The sequence below is a fragment of the Squalius cephalus genome (assembly GCF_949319135.1).
Source record: "Squalius cephalus genome assembly, chromosome: 3".
Lineage (NCBI taxonomy): Eukaryota > Metazoa > Chordata > Actinopteri > Cypriniformes > Leuciscidae > Squalius > Squalius cephalus.
Window position 1 is genome coordinate 13,895,931 of NC_137124.1, and position 17,670 is coordinate 13,913,600.

The 17,670-nt window shown below is 37.3% G+C and overlaps 1 protein-coding gene across 2 annotated transcripts; it reads right to left on the reverse strand.

Annotated features, from left to right (window-relative positions):
* Positions 1 to 11,114: 11,114 nt before the first annotated feature.
* On the reverse strand, positions 11,115 to 17,421 carry rhcga (Rh family, C glycoprotein a). 2 transcript variants are annotated; one of them, XM_079867951.1, is made up of 11 exons: positions 17,161 to 17,421; positions 16,801 to 16,993; positions 16,433 to 16,583; positions 15,302 to 15,449; positions 15,027 to 15,193; positions 14,798 to 14,935; positions 14,575 to 14,711; positions 13,013 to 13,137; positions 12,726 to 12,799; positions 12,494 to 12,570; positions 11,115 to 12,085 (listed from the first exon to the last, which is right to left on the reverse strand). In XM_079867951.1, the coding sequence occupies exons 1-11, from the start codon at positions 17,384 to 17,386 to the stop codon at positions 12,052 to 12,054; spliced, it is 1,470 nt and encodes a 489-aa protein (XP_079724077.1). In that variant the 5' UTR covers positions 17,387 to 17,421; the 3' UTR covers positions 11,115 to 12,051. The 2 variants fall into 2 exon arrangements, with proteins under 2 accessions (XP_079724077.1, XP_079724078.1); XM_079867952.1 differs by having other exon boundaries at positions 11,379 to 12,085; positions 12,442 to 12,570.
* Between the last annotated feature and the right edge of the window lie 249 nt (positions 17,422 to 17,670).

Sequence of the window (17,670 nt, forward strand, 5' to 3'; positions counted from 1 at the left end):
GGAGATTACCTTATATGAGAATAATTTTCCCTGATGTTATTTCAGCAATCAAGTCATGTGTTTTCAAGAATCGTACGATGCCAGATTCGCAAGTTAATCACTTTTCATTTAGGCTAATGGGTCAAACAGCTTTCCAAAAAGGTCTGAAATTGTTTGTGATTCAGTTTGATTAATTCGTTTATGCAAAAACTGTACTCAAGTAAAAGTACAAGTACTATTAGAAATATTTACTCAAAGTAAAAGTAAAAGTAATAATCTTAATAGTTTCTTGAATAAAAGTAGAAAAAAAAGTATCCAATGAAAAAACTACTCAAGTAGCGAGTTACTAGTTACTTCGGATCATTTCTGAATTGGATTTCTGCAGGCGCGTGTAAACTGGTTAACTGTCTTAGCAAAGGCTTTCCTTTTCAAGACGAACAGGTCGCCGCCACTTCACAATACCACAAATTGCGGGTTGGTGGGTGTTCATTTCATACTCTGTGAACAATGGTAGCTTATTTAATGTATACAAGGTAGGCCTATATGTCCAAAAAACTGGTTATGTCATAGGCTACTTTGTAGTAGTGGTATCGTGTAGTTAGTGTAATAATCTGTTTGGTTGTAAAGTGTATTACCTGTATGAAATGAAATCGAATTTAGCTATACCCGTGGAATCGTTCACCAACAGGATACGCAGATGTTCAACTAATAAAGATCTTCATTGCTGGCCACTGTAAAAAATAACACTTGCTGCCTTACATTTGACTGTGTAAGTCATTTCAACTAAATTACATTACACTGACTTAAAAAAATGTGTTGAATTTTGTGTAACTTAAAAAAATAATGGCTTAACTTATTTTGATGAGCTGAAGTAATGTAAAAACATGTGGTCATGACTTATTGATCATGTCATTTTGTACAGGATGCATTTGCAGATTCACTTTCAGTTGACTCTGTAGGCCCACGGGCACTTCATCCAGCACTCTTGATGTTCTTAAATTTCCTGTTATGACTCCAAGTGAGAAAGATTCAGTGTGTGCAGGAAACTGAACAAATCATTCAAACTGATTCGCGAACCAATTTAGACAGTTTTGCCAACTTGTTTGATCGTCTTTGAATCGACTCAAAAGAGTGATTTATTTGTGAATGGAAAATCCATGTATGACCCATGTATTGCATTAAAATAAAGTAATGAGAGGAATGTCAATACTAATGACTTTTTTTCATTAGAAATGTACTCGAGTTAAAGTACCTGCATTTAAATCTACTCTTAAAAACTAAAAAAAAAAAAAATAAATAAATAAAAAATAATGTAATGGAGTAAATGTACATCGTAACCACCCACCTCTGCAGACTGAATTGTTTCCAGCTGTTTCTTACATCGAAATAGTATCAGGATACTTTATAAAACAAAACAAAAAGAGCATCGGATGAGATGGATATTTTCAACCATTTTTGTAAACCGATAATGGCAGTGACTTCTTTCGTTTGTCAGTGATGAAGCAGTTCTTTATTGCACATGCAGCTTGTGAACGACTCTACTGCAGGTGAAGACAATTTATGTCCAATACCCATAACAGTACATAAAAAAGTATCAAACTATAGGGACAGTTTTATTGATAGGGGCATGTGCCCTAAAGGCTAGCAATGCTCCTGGTCTATATAGAAATATAGTGGAAATCAGCCAAAGAGCAATCAGGGTAACCGGCCCAGCCCATATTCAGCCCATTGCATTCAAAGCGACGTTTTGTTCCATGGTACCACCCAGTAAGTCTGGGGTCCCCTTCACAAGGAATCGGGTCCCACGTGAGGTACGCAACCGACCTGTCATTCAGCAAACATCAGGAGAAAGAGATGTTTCAACCAAGACAACAATGCTGCCAGACGGCATAGCGTGCACTCCTCCACTTTCTGCCCTGCCTAGCAACTGCTGTCCAGTGACAGAGAGGCTTCATCCTTAGCAACAAGAGCATAGAGATGGAGAGGTCTTATACCTTAGCAACAAGGCCCCTGCAACTGAGAAGGGCGCTTCTCTAAGTGTGACTGAAAAGACGTCCCTCTCCCCATATCCCCCACCTCTTTTTCTGGTGTGAAGTTCATCTGATGGCTCTGAAAAGCGGAGCCTCCCCCTCTCAGACACTTGTCAGATGGAGAAAAGAAAGGGGCAGATACTTGGTGGATAAGATCATGACTAATCTGTTGTTTTTTGCTTCCAAGATCCGACGGGGCCTCTACAAAAACCTCACAAGGGCTGCTGGCAGCAGCGCACACAGATGACGCTGGGTGTCCTCTGCAGATCAGGGGGTGGGAATGAGGATACAAGGGGCTCCTGAGCCTTTATTTGGGCGGGAAACAACTTTATGACGAGATGCAACTTTTTCCCCTGCATTTTTAAAAAATATTTAAGCTTCGATTTTTGGCCATTATATATTCAGTTGCATCACAAAAGCCTGGCAATTATCTAGACCATACTAATAAACCTCTTAATGTGACACGCATGTGAATAATACAAGAATTTATGGACATTTTATTTGTCACTTCACATAATAAATGTTTGTCTCCGTTTTTTAAGTAATTACTTTTATTCAGCAAGGATGCAGTAAATGTGACAATAAAAACTTGTATATTGTTAGAAAAAAAATACTTTTACAAAACAAAAAACAAAGCAAAATCAGTTCCCACTATTAATAATAGAGCAGCACAACTGTTTTCAACATTGATCATAATCAGAAATGTTTCTTGAGCAGCAAATCAGCATATTAAAATGATTTCTTAGGGATCATGGGACACTGAGGACTGGAGTAATGATGCTGAAAATTAGGCATGTTTCATGCATTATTACAAATAATTGACACCAAGCTCAACTATGCAGTATGCTTTCAAAATCTTTAAAACATTTTAATAATATTTAAATAAAGAGTGAAGATGTCAGTTTTCTTAGGCTGAACACTTTTGGCCACAACTGTATATTCAGATAGAAAACATTTATTTTAAATAGTATAATAATGACATTCAATATTGTCGTATTTTAATCAAATAAATGGAGTTTTTGGTGAGCATAAGAGACGTCTTTAAAAAGTATAGTGAATCTTGTAGGTTCCTCTACTTTGTGTTATTTAAATTAAATCAAGTTTTTGTAATCTTGAAAAAGAAAGCATCTGAACTGACTTTATAATGAAAGTTAACATAAACAAAGAGGAAAACATCTAAAATGTACAAAACTCTACATCAGCATTTGAAAGTAAATATTGTAAGTATTGGTTATCTGTAAGCCACACAAAAAATATGCTTTAAAATCTCTCTTACAGCTTTCTTCACTTCACAGATGCACTTCACCTCAGATCTAAAAATCAGAGCCAATCTAAAAAACACTAATGCAATGCAAAGGATTTAGGATTTCTGATTAATACATAGGCCAACTTATATTTGACTTTATGCTGTTTGAATTCAGTAGAAGCTGTGACTTTTTCTTTAAATGTTTTTCTTCAGAAAAATCCTGTGAATTAAAGCCAGTGAAGCCATCATCTGGGATAACAAAAATAATAATCCAAAAGTTGTTCAAACTTTTGTTCAATATTTTTTTTTATGTAAACTCATATTTGATCACCACATATTTTAAAAAAAATCCTGTGAATGTTTTTGCATAATTTATACTCTGATCCATGAATAGACATTAGCCCCACCTCCACTCACTCACGTCAGCTCGTAGATGGTTAACTTTACTCAAGTTACTGTAGTAAACGCTACACAATGGTATCGCTCTTTACAACGTTGGACACATAACAGTAATTAATATGATTAGCTTTTTGCTTGACTACATTGTCAAACAGCTAATAATGCGTTGCTACTGTTACGCAAACCATGTTCCCGTTCGCCATCTCAGAGTCAGACAGCTGCCTTCTAACAATCAGCATCCTTAGAAACCCTTTGAACATCATAAAACACCAGTGGAGAAAGGCATATAATTCATCATAACATCATAATATATACCTCATACATAATTCACACGCTATATTGCTAAATGTACCCGATTTTTCACATCAACAGAAAAATAGGCCAGGATAACCTGGCTTCTCTTGAGACTCCCCAATTTTTACAGCATAGTAATTATGATATGCTAAAGCCCACCGGCACGTTGACGTGATTGGTTACAAGGTAGTTTGTGACGTCAGAAACAGCAGATTTCAAACTGCGTTTTTGAGACTGTCTTTGGTTCACTGCCGTTTTAGGGAGAAAATGCTCAGCAATGATGTTGACTTTTGAATTTGCACATGGTCTGTCTTATAAACACCACATAGACATATAATGTATATATTATAATTTTCAAATTACAGATGTATTTCAATGAATACCATGGTATTACCATGGTACATGTGGAAAAAAAAATAAACATGACGTTATCATGGTTCACGTTATCTTAGTGACGTAAACAATTACTGGCTAAACAGGTGCTGCTGCTTTACAAACAAAATTCTCTTCAATTTGAGCTGGAAAATATAATGTTCTCCACAACCCAGAGAACACGTCAGTCAATAAGAAACTTTACATAAGAAACTTGCAAAAATGCAGCTAATGACTACGTGCCTCCTTTGCACATCACCTTAAACACATGTTAAACACCAGCAGATGGTGGAACAGAGGGAGAGAGGTGTTTCCTTTGCTCAAGTGCTTTTGTTTGACAGCTTGCCCTGTAAGTCCATCCCTACTTCAGAGCTCTCTGCTTTTCTTCTTCTTGGTCAGGTATAGCAACCCTTTTTCCATGTCCACTGAAGGAAAATAATTTGTCCCTGTCTGTGTCACTCAACAGAGGAATCGATCAAAGGAGCCAATCAGTTTATCCCGACCAATTAGTCCCCTTTTTTGCCCTGAGCATTGGCTTAAAGGAGCCGACCATAATCATCGGTTCCACCTCCTAATTAGTTGTAATTCTAGTGCTGACATGGCTTAAGATCCTCATTTATAGTGCTTGTCACTCTGGGGGTGGGAACGTAGAACTGAGAACAGGAAAGGCTACCGTCTCTTTAAACACGACAGATGTGTTCATCTATTGATTCCATTCTCCTCGTCCATTTTGAGCAGTGCACAGCTGATAGGAGAGCTGAGAAAAGGAGGACTGGCAAATAAAACAAATGGTGAGATTAATGTGTTAAAGAAGAGAACCACAGTAAAGGCCCATTCACACCAGGGACAATAACTATAACAATAAAGATATAGTTTTAAAAAATAGTACACACCACAACTAAAGGCCCGTTCACACCAAAAAATGATAACTTGCGGCGTACACGCCATGTTCTGTTTATTATCACTCTGTATTTTTGTTGTCTGCCGCTTTAAATGCTGGAGCTCTTAAAGCAGGATGTCAATGTTTTCATTGTTCATCAGCTGGAAAAAAAAAGGGATGTGCCTCTTTGATGTTAAAGGTATAGTTTGGCCAAAAATTATAATTCTGTTATCATTTACTTACGCTCTAGTTGTTCCAAACCTGTATGATTTTTTTGAAGATATACCCATATTTTTCAATTATCCTCTTTTATGTTCAGCAGAAGAAAGAAATCCATACAGGTTTGGAACAACTTGAGGGTGACTAAATCATGACAGAATTTTTATTTTTGGGTGAACTATCCATTTAACATTATAGCTGTGGTGAGGACTCAGCTATTCTTTTAAATTCAGAATGATTTTGAAAACTATATTTTTTATTGTTATCATCCGTGGTGTGAACAGGGCTAAGTGACCATGAAATCATGACAATTGTTGTTGCTTTTTAATGGAATATTGCAGTATTTATTATGAATGATTTATCAGTGAACATTATTATTATTATTTTTATTAATATGCCCTTGTTATCTTTAGCCAAAATATCTTCCCCGCAACATCTGACGTGTTTACCGACACAAGAGCAGGACAACCTGTCACTCACAAGAGATTGACCAATAGCAAACCACAACCTTCCAACAATCCAATCAATTCACGATGTACAAAATCATGCCCCGCCCTAGATTTTTTCTTGTTTGAGAAGCCATTTGTCTTGGATATGTCACAATTGGGAAGAAAAGACAATCGCAAGTGTTATATACTAACTGTTTCATGCCGACTTTATTGATAATCACTTTCCCCCAAAAAAATGATTCCAGCTGATGAACAATAAAAAGATTGACAGCCAATTCTCATCCAGTATCCCACCAATCAAGCACAGAGAGTGACTGAAAATGCAAATAATGTTTTCAAAAGAACTACCATTATATGGACTCTTGCTTCATCCCTCCCACATCCATTCATGTTTTTCCCAATGCAGGTGGATCCTCTAATTAGAAGAACATTTTAGTTTAAGCTGCTCGTGCTCCATCTTTATTGTCCCACCACCATAAATTTCCTCTTGTGTCCGAATCAAAGAGAGCGACTGCTATGCATTGCCGTAAATGGACCCCTATATTTATTGTCCATGGGGTCATATTCTCTCAAACCTGACCCTTTGACCCATGCGAATGGATTCATGTCGCACTGAAAAAGCCTGATTCTGTTTTAACAAGGCTTAATGCTCTTGGTGGTAGAAACCAATGAATATGTATAAAGGAACGGCTGACATGAGAAGCAGTTTGGGAAAACCAACACATGAGAGAAGGAAGGTTCTCTAACAAGGGGACAAATAATAAGGATTAGCATGACAAACAGGGCTTGGATTGAGAGCCCATGATGCTATATATGGACATTTCTCTATTAGGAAACCGAGCCCCGGTTTCACAGACAAGGCTTAAGACTAGTCCCAGACTAAAATGCATGTTTGAGCTGTTTTAACTAAAAACAACTTGTACTGACATATCTTAAAATATGTCGGTGCCATTGTTTTGTCTCAAGGAGCACACCAAAAATTTATTTTTTTTATTTCATTTGTTTATAAAAGCTACTTAAATGTCCAACTTGAACTAAGGCCTAATCCTGGTTTAATCTAAGCCCTGTCTGTGAAACCGGGCCCAAGATTATGAAAGGTCTTATTTATATTCACATGCTTAAATGCAACATGATTTTGTATGGTATGGAAGTATGGTAGGGAAGTATGCGATTTCGGATGCAGCCACAGTCACGAGGATCACTTCCTGTTTTATGAGACAAAATGGCTTCCTGCATGTTGGCTGCACCTGACTTTGATTTTGCGTAGTTTTTAATATTAAAATGTTTGTTTGTATAAATAATCATATTTTTAAAAACAATTTAAAAATAAGAAGAATTGACTGTTTTCATCATTACGATCTCACTTAACTATATATTTTAATTTTGTCATTTACATATTTCACACTATCTGTCATGCAGTGTTTACATTATAAACAGCCATTTGATATTACAGCCACAGAACTTCTTCCCATCAGAAACTCAATTTAACCCTTAAACAGGACCTTCGGCTTTGGGACCCAAGCGAAATGAAGTGTTTTTTCCCTTGACCACAAGTACTGAAGGATTCAGTGACAGATTCTGGGTAAAAAGGTCTATCGACACAGATGTACCAATCAGCCAGTGCCAATCAGCCCTTAAGAGTGATATAATTGTCAGGTCAGGAGGGGAAAGACTGCTGAATGAAAGACACCACCTTTCCTCCAGCCCCCCCACCCCCCCACACTCACTGCCCACCATTATACCCAAGCAACAACAGGCCAATTTGTCCATGAGGCCCTTGTACCCACACTCCCTGCCGAGTTATTTAGCTCCTCTCCTGCTCTTCAATGGCAGGTACTGATTAGAGGGGCTGCAATCTCCCTCCCTGTTCCCTTAAAAAAAAGAGGAAAAAAAGAAAAGAAAAACTAGCCCCCTTCATCCTGGCAATCTTTAATCTGATTACAGGCTTTCTACAGCTTTTCAGACAAGACCGGCCATGTAGAACAATGGCAGGCCAAGTGGTTCCACACACAGCCTCTGAGCTATGTGATCCAAGTGTGGATCTCTGGGCGCTCTAACTCCGCTGGCAGTTCTTTTCAGAGTAAACTAAGGCTGGGTCGGCCCACCTGCCCGCTCCCCTTCACACAGGGGATTAGCCAGAACATCTCTGTTACAGGAGCGACACCCTCCCCCTCCTCAGACCCTGACCCCCCCGTCCCCTGCAGACTTGTTTGATTAGAGAGGAGAAGAGATTTGACCCCGGCTCTCTTGCTTTCAGCCGCTCAGCCCCGATGCGGCGGTAGATCCTTAACTCCGGGCTCCGCCTCCCTCTTCCTCATCCCCATGGGAAAGCCGATCGGAATCAGTGGACGTGCCGGCGTGCGGTTATACCTTGTAATCCCTCAAACCTGAGTGAGCTGTTGTGTATATGTGCCTTGACTTTATTTAAAAAATTTTTTTTACTTTGACTTCAAGGGGGCTTCAAAAAAGCCACTGCAAAACATAGAGGGAAAATAGCACTGGAGATTTTGCAGGATTTTTTTTTTGTTGAAAAGTTTATAGTAAAAATGGACCAAAAAAAATGGTGATAGAATCCGCAATCTGTCGAACTGCATAGAATAATAATTTCAAATATACAGAGACAAACAAAAAATATTTTCGAAGTGCACAACAACAAAAAAAGAAAAGAAAAGAAAAAAAAAGCAGCATACTCGAGTGTAATTAGGAGATTTGTATAAGCTGGAAGATAATAACAAACAATTAAACTAGGTTTTAAATACTTCTTGGAAATAATCTTTGCAGATATTTTAGATTTTTGATTCAATTTTGTGTAAATATCTCAACTTTTGGCAGTCAGAGAGCAAATAATGAACCAAGATTTGTGGCTGATTCAATTGTCGCACTGGAAATGGAACGTCAAGTCGAGCACATTGCATTGTGGGATACAGTGTGCTTTGTATATTTCACATTTTGGAAAATAGTAGGTCTGTGTATTCTGTTAATACAACTGATTATATTGTACTCAATATACATATTGTGTATTGTTTCTGGCCTTAAAATTAAACAGTACTTTTTTCATTGTAAAAATGTTAAATATATATAGAATCCACAATCTATGTCATACTGAATGAATATCAAATAAACAAATACAAGCAAAAAAAAAAAAAAAAAGTGTACAAAAAAAGAAGCAAACTTTTCAGTGCTTAAAGTTTTGGCAGTCAGAACAAATATTGATCCAAAATTCAGTTGTCACACTGGAAATGGAGGGTCAAGTCGAGCACATTGCATCGTGGGATACAGTGTGCTCTACTGCGCATTTTGGGAAATGTTCTTATTGGTCTTCAGTGTATTTTATGCATCTAAAATGTACATATATTGTACTCAATATCCATAATATACTCTGCAGATATAATATTCATTTTTCAACTCAGCCTATTCTGAGTGTTTTTGTCTGCAATATTACACAGTCAGTAGCATTAATAATAGCAGACCTATTAAATTCATGAACATGAAATCATGCACATACTGAAGTCCTTCATAAAGACACGAAATCACTCAACACCATCATCGGCGTCTTGCTGTGCTCATTCACAAAAGCAGTGCGTATTTGAAGTTCATTAAATGTCACGCTGATTGATCAGGAAATGACCCAATTGACCCCGTTTGACCCTCTACAAGGAGTCTATTTCCATTAGAATGGAGGAGTCTGGCCTGAGGGTGACCAGAAAGCACGCTAACAGATGACCAGCAGCTCAATTAAACAACGTTTTGTTGGGATTTTGACAGACTCTAGATAACCGCTAATCACTGCGCGTCTCTAGCAGTTACACGGTATTCAACTTGGGTGACCACCATCAAACAAACCAAATGTGGGACGAGTATAAGTTTGTGTGGGACAATGTGGGACATGTTACTAACACTAAAACATAACCTGAAACTGTTATATAATGCTTATCTAACTAACTAAAAAAACTTTTGTATTCTGCCTTTCAGCTGATAAAAATGCTTCGTTCTTTAGTCCCTTCCTGAAAACACCATTATATCACAATGTAACATAACATGTCTTAATTTTACATGTCATTTAAATTCAACATCACTGAGCCCAAAGGCAGCAGGCATCATGCAGATAACTATTTTTGATAGCTAAGTCCAATTAAAATCCAACAAAATAAATAATGAACTAATAAAATATAATGAAATTAGATCACTGACAGTCTTATATATTAAGAATATATTAAACCAAAAACTTTTAGAAAGGATGTGAATCAAAACAACCACAGCAGGCAACAAGTTGATCAATTCTGTTAAATTTTCATTTTAATTGACCGAATTATCCATTTGTTTTCTGACAGGGAACACATGGAACGAATCACGCTCCACATTTTGATTGACAGCCGCCACAACCTACTGGTGGCCATGTTTACTCCTTTCCTTTCAACCATTGGATAGGATTTAAAAGACGGCTGTTGTATTTGTACTTCTGACGAAGCGCTGTTAAATATAGGTGAAAAACTACGCCGCAAAAATAATTAATAAAATGCTTTCTTAAAAAGGCAAAAGAAAGCATGCACGTTTTCTCAATATGATAATTAAAAACCGACAGACTGATGAAAATGCGGGACATTTTCTCAAGCGATGTGCGGGACAATGCAAAGCGGGACGGGTGGTCACCCTATACTCAAAGCAACGTTTATGCAATTTTAATGAAATGAAACCAGAAATCTACGGTTTGATCATTAATAGTAACCAAACAAGAGTTATTTGTTTAAAAAAATTCTTCCATGTCAAAAGACAATCAAATTATTTTAAGTCCATGTCAAAACCTTTATATGTAATAGAGTTATAGGCCTACTTTGCTCTGATTGGTCAGACGGCCCAGTCTGTTGTGATTGGTTTACCGCTTGCAATGCATTGGAAACCAAAACGCCTATTACCATATCTGAATTTCAGCTCCTCAGCACTTGATACACAGCGGTATGATCAGTAACAATGGCGTCTGTTTTTCCGTATCAATTCTAGCGCGAGTCGTCATTCTTTTGAAGTGCATGCAAAGTGGATTCACAGCACAGAAAAGCATCTTTTCGACATGTCGACAACACGAACCAAACTCTTCCAGTCTTAGCTATAACTACAGTGTTTGAGGGCGGGGCAAAGTCGACATTATTTGTGGGCAGCCAATGAAGACCATAGACGCACTATGCAAATTTGTTACAAAGGTTTGTAACAGGAAGTGAGACAGGAATTGCAGGCGACTTGTTTCAGCAGTTCAGAATCGATTCTTACTTTTAAGAGACAATAACTGCAGACATACTTTTACATTCACAAACAGCTATATTACACACTTAATGAAAAGTAATATTTGAAAAAGTATAGTAGTGATTTGGTCAAAGAAGAGAGGTTTAAATGGACGTTTTGCACAGCTGCCTTAATGTATATTTGAGAGAATTAAAGCAACAGTTAGTTAAATTATAAAGTACAGTATTGCCGTTCGTAAAATGTGAAACAAACAAACAAACATTTAGCACCAATGTAAAGTCATTGATTGTAATATTGTCTTTTTATTTTTTATAGTATTTTTAAAATAGCAAAGAATTTATAATTTAAAAATCCAAAGAAATAATATTACTATCATTCTACATGGTCTGCAGACACATTGAGCTCTCAAAAGTTCTCATTTAATCCTTCCTGATCAAATATAATAGCCAGGAAGGAAGCAATATCACATCACTGTACTCTTGAAAATAACTATAGATAAATAACTAACATTATTAACACATTCATCATATCAAAACTGTAATAATCTAGTCAATTCATTAACATTGCAAACATGATAACGTACAATAATTATTATTTCATTCTTTTACAGAATGATTGAAACTTAATATAATTTAAGTTTAGAACTAGTACTTGGGAATTATGAAATATATATGCATTAGTTTCAGAAATTATACATGTATAAACATCTTGGTTAAATTAATTTAAGGACTGCAAAACACACAGACTTGAAATTGAACTAAGAGCTGACCCTTTTAGCCTTGCAGGCCAATACCTCCAAAAGGTATTACAGGGACTAGATTCTCTTCAGCACAGACTTGGTCTGAACATTCTCTCTGTCTCTTAATTATTGTTATTTTGTCCCAATATGATGTGATCAGTTTCATATTCTTGTGTCATAAAGACATTGTCCATTTCTTCATTCTTGCATTAGCTTTGTTCCACAGAGAAGTTAGTATCTGACCTGAAGGATGAAAAAAAAAGAAAGAAATATTTTAGACTAAAACAATGAATTCATTCATTAATAGGTAGTTCCCAAATAATAGAAACAAAATGTAAAACAGTCAATCTGACACATCATCTTAGTCATTTTGTATGAAAATAGAGTTGATGTAATTTATTTCTTTACTGAAATGCTACTACACAGTTACTGTGATCTTAAAGCTGGAAGTCTATTATGTGGTCTGTACTGCCATCTCATGGTGATGGATTAGAATGCAAGAAGCACTTCAAAGTTCAATTTACTTCTAATATAGAGAATTTTAACAAAATAAAATGACAAACATTTGATATTTTGATCAATCGTATATAAATAGTTACAGTATAGTGTCTCTTTGCATAACATCAAGAGAATCTAGAAGTCCATCCTTACATCCTGTCAGCACTTTTGCCGACCATGTGGCTGTTGTATTCTAGAATGGGAGGGATGCTCTCCTCATCTTCAGGCACCTGTAAAAGAATGAGTTTTATTTAAACACAACTCAGACCTTGACACTGTATAGAAGAAACCGGGCTACTTGTCACATTTGTATATAATTACATTCTCATTTGAGTTCTGTAGTGCCACCTAGCTGTGCAACAATGAAATACATATTCAAACTCACCTCCCAGTACACCTCATCATCAAAGCAGTTATCATCTGATGGGTCTCCCCAGAATGGCAGTCTCAGGATGCAACCTGTATATACATATACCAGGGTTATTATAGTTAACTAAAACTAAAACCATCACACAAATACATTTTCATAATTTGGAATAAAATAAACAATATATATATATATATATATATATATATATATATATATATATATATATATATATGGTACGTGTATTCGTACCGAACCGTTTCGGTACAGGGCTTTCGGTTCGGTGCACGTGCACGGATGCTCACCTACTATAATTCCACCAACGATTCCAAAAACGAGAGCAACACAAATACCAGCTGCCTGGAAGCCTCCTTGCGTGGCAGGGGTCCTCTTAGCAAAGTCCCCTTCAAAATCAAAGGTGTTTACCAACCTGAAAAAGAAAAGGATTTGTATCAGCAACATATACACACTTTTACTATTCAAAAAAGACTATCAATATTCAGTAATATTATCGATTTATCTGAGAAGAGAACAAAATTTGAACTTGATGATGAAACTAACTTTGCAACATTGAACTAAACTGAATCTGAATTTCTGAATAATGACACTATTGCCACTGTAGAGCTGCTTATAGCTGAACTGACCTTGTTTCATAATTGATGAACTGTGCAACACTGACATACTTATAAAACTGAATTGAAACAACGCTGAGCTGAGTAATGACTATTGCCTTCTGTAGAGTCATTTCATGATTGGACTAAAAATTTTATTAAAGGTACACTATGTAACTTTTTTGTTCAAAATTAACAAAATTGAAATAATACATAATCAATCCTTCTTCCAAAACGTGTTTTTGTCTTTCCCTGATTCACTGTAGTAAGCCTATTATAAGTGTCTAGATTTTAGACAGGGCAGGATGGTTTTCACGGGAAATCGCATACGTGTGTCACTCGCCCTTGCGTCATATTTACGTCATATCCGTAAATAGAGAAAAGTTGCTCCAGCTACTTAGACGTGTGTATGGTGTGTGAGTGGAATGGGTTAGTTGTCACAACGAGTGAGAAAGGTTTACATGGATCATGCTACAGGGAATCACTCGTTTTAAAAAAACTCTGAACAAAGGAGAGTCTGCTGTCAAAAGAGTACGAGACAGCTCGTAATAAAACCAGAATCAACACTGGCTTTTCGGAAATGGCAAGAATTGAGGGACTTGTAAAGTTGTAAAAGCAATGCGGAGATGGTGCTTTTATTACTCAACAGGTGAGCTAGGTATTTTATTGAACAGAAAAATTGTAAAGCTGTAAAGCATTATCTATCGTGATTATGGTTGCTATAACGCTGTGTGTGCTGGAATGTATTTTCAAGGAAGTTCCGTGTCTATTAACGGGTATAGCGACGCTATCTCATGACCAATTTGTACGAATTCGCACGAGTGACTAAAAGGTGGCTATAATTTGTACAAATTGCCGTGAGATCGGGTTGGGTAAAGCTACAGTAATGTCTTCAGCTAGTCAGCTTGAGATACTTTCCATCTAAACTGGTTATATCACTTAAGCCCAGTAGTGAATGTTTTATTAGCAGTAGGATAATATCTCTCTCTCTCTCTCTTTTAGTTATGAGAAATAACCATATTCATCCACACAGAGCTTAGGCACAACCAAAACAATCGTCTTCGGCAAAATGCACGCAGTTTTGTTTTTAAGTGCTAGATGGTGCACCTTAATGTGAAGCTGCCTGAAAACAATCTGTATCGTGTAAAGCACTATATAAATACATTTGACTTGACTTTTACAAATAAATCAACTTTTTATGATTTAAATGTTTAAATTGAATTGTATAGTAATAGAAAGTAAACAGTCACACTCACCCCTCATGTCCATAGACGCTCTCACTGGCAGTAGCCGCTGTGATGGCACCTATAACTCCTCCGAGGATGCCGGGCATGGCATGCAGGTTGTGGATGCCACAGGTGTCTTGAATCTTCATGTACTTCTCCATGAAGGGCTGTATGGGGGGGAAAAAAGCAGGTATAAATGAATCTGTTCACACAGTGCAAATGACGCTCAAATCTGCTCTTCTGTCACACTCACAGTGAGCACCAGGTAGCCGAACGTGGAAATGATCCCACAGAAGAAGCCCACGATGAGAGAACCGTAGGGTGAGATCATGAACTCGGCCGCTGTTCCCATCGCGACGCCCCCAGCCAGAGTTGCATTCTGGATATGCACCTATGTTGCACAAAACAGGTGCAATGTTACGAAATGTCACAGATAGGATGCTGCAGACGTAATTGTGACATATTTAAGTGCAGTAACTTACCATGTCCAGTTTTCCCTTCTTGGCTGAAAGGCTGGATATGGCAAATGTAGTCAGTACAGAAGAAGCCAGAGCAAGGTATGTGTTTATGGCCGCCCGGTGTTGACCATCTCCATGATCTGAGATGGCAGAGTTGAAACTGGGCCAGAACATCCAGAGGAAGAGGGTCCCTGTAAGAGGAAACGTCTTCAGATAAAGGACTGGATTTTTTGAAAGCGGCTCATGTAAGATCTTATCAAGGGTGTGTAACATTTAAAAAGGACTCAGTCATGACATACCGATCATAGCAAAGACATCAGAGTGGTAGACAGAGCTGCCCAGATGCTTGCTTTGGTCTAGCTTCGGTCGATAAAGAATCCATGATATTGTCAGACCGTAGTAGGCTCCGAAAGTGTGGATGACCATGGATCCGCCAGAGTCACGAGCCTGTGAAACGCAAGAACAATTTCATAAAATCTCTTGATCTAGGCAGAAATGATGCCTACTCACCAGGGTTATCATCAAGAACTAAAACTATTTTTGTTTAAGGGTTAGTTCACCCCCAAAAAATGTAAAGTCTGTCATTATTTACTCACCCTCAAGTTGTTCCAAACCTGTACGAGTTTCTTTCTTCTGTTGAACACAAAAGAAGATATTTTGAAGAATGTCGGTAACCAGACAGTTGACGGTATTGACTTCCATGGGATTTTTTTCCCCATACTATGAAGTCAACGGGGCCCATCAACTATTTGGTTACTCATATTCTTCAAAATATCTTCTTTTGTGTTCAGCAGAAGAAAGAAACTCGTACAGGTTTGAACTTGAGGAACTTGAACTTGAGGCTGAGTAAAAGATGACTATCCATTTAATTGAAATAAAGCTGAAATAAAATATCATTATTAGGTGAAAAACTAATTTTGTTTAATTCAAAGCACTGAAATTTATAACTGCAAATAAACTAAAACTGAAATATATATAAAATATTCTAAATGGTCAAAAAATATATATACTAATGCACATAGCAAACAGTATTATTTTCAGTATCATTGATAGACTATAATAATTTAAATGAATAATAATTTAAATTAGTTTTTATTTTCATGACAATTTTAGCAAAGTATTCTTTTTTTATGTCTACATAGTTCTTAGTTATTTTTATTTGTAGTTATTTTAGTACTTAAACTAGAAGAAAATGAGAAATGGTGCATTTGAAACCATTTTTATATAAAAAATATATATATATTTTATTTCAGTTAATGTTTATTTAATTTCAAGTAATGAAAATGTTTATATGGTTTCAGTTATAATTTTAGTTAACAATAATTACCCTGAAAACTAAATGTCTAAAAATGTAACTAAAACGAATATGAAAAGTATAACAATAAAAGCTCTGAGTATATAAATAATTCTAAAATAACACTGCTACTCACATGGAGAAGGGAAAGAATGATGTGTTCCTCAACCGCAAACAGTGTGATGCCAAATAGTGTCAAGACCATCAGTTGAACTGGACTGACTTTTCCCAGGAGAGCTCCATATGCAATGAGACATCCCGCCACACAGAAGTCGGCATTGATGATGCTGGAGAAAGCAAGATGGGAAATGATGAATATCAGCTGTATCACACAAGTCACCATCTTCTGACGCATTGTTCAAGAAAGTCACATTTGCAATGTGGTGATTTAAACGGCCCTCTGATGCCACTATGTGGCACATTCTTTTTGTGCAAGAGGAACCAAGGACCTTAAATAAATGAATCAAAAGAAGTTATTCGAAGACAGCGAGGTGCAAAACGTACTTCTCAATCCCGATCTTGATTGTGCCGTCAGTCGGGTCCAGAGAGTGGAACCAGCCCTGCATGAGCAGAGCCCACTGCAGACCAAAGGCAGCGATGAGAAAGTTGAATCCCACCCCGCCGAAGCTGTAGCGCTTCATGAAGGTCATGAGAAAGCCGAAACCCACAAAGATCATCACGTGTACATCCTGGAAACCTAAGAAAAGTGGCCGAGAAGGTTAATGGATGAAAATATAACACAACTTCCGTAACTTTCCACCTACCGAAGGCTCAACAAAACTATTTCATTCATAACAAATTTGACCTATAAACTGATTTTAATGGCCTTATCAGTATCCAACCCTGCAGAACATGAATACTCACTTGGGTATCTGAAGTAGAAGTCGTTCTCGATGTCACTCGTGATGTTCTTCTCGTGTTTGTGCTCAGACCAGTGCGCATCTGATTCTTCATCGTAACGCACAAACAGTCCGAACAGGATGATCATGGCGATCTGCCACACGAAGCAGACCACAGGCAGGCTGATCCGGACGTTAGGGTTCTTGGTCCCGCACCAGAAGCCTCGGCAGCAGTCAACGAAGTTCCCCATGGTGAAGTAAAGAGATGATCTGTTGGGTGAAGTTCTCCTGTAATTTCTGAGTGAAGTACAGCTGTATTTATAGCTGGGGATCTGGAGGCGTGTCACTGCTCACCTGGTGCAGGTCTGTCTTCTGGAAATGAAATCAGGGTGTCTGACAGGCACCTGACAAGACTGATCAATATCTTGTCTTGTGTCTGACTTCTTTTTTTCTAAAGAGGTCATACTAGTCTTACTAGACATAATTATAATTACACTTGGACTAAAGACAATTCAGACCATCTTCTTTGACAACT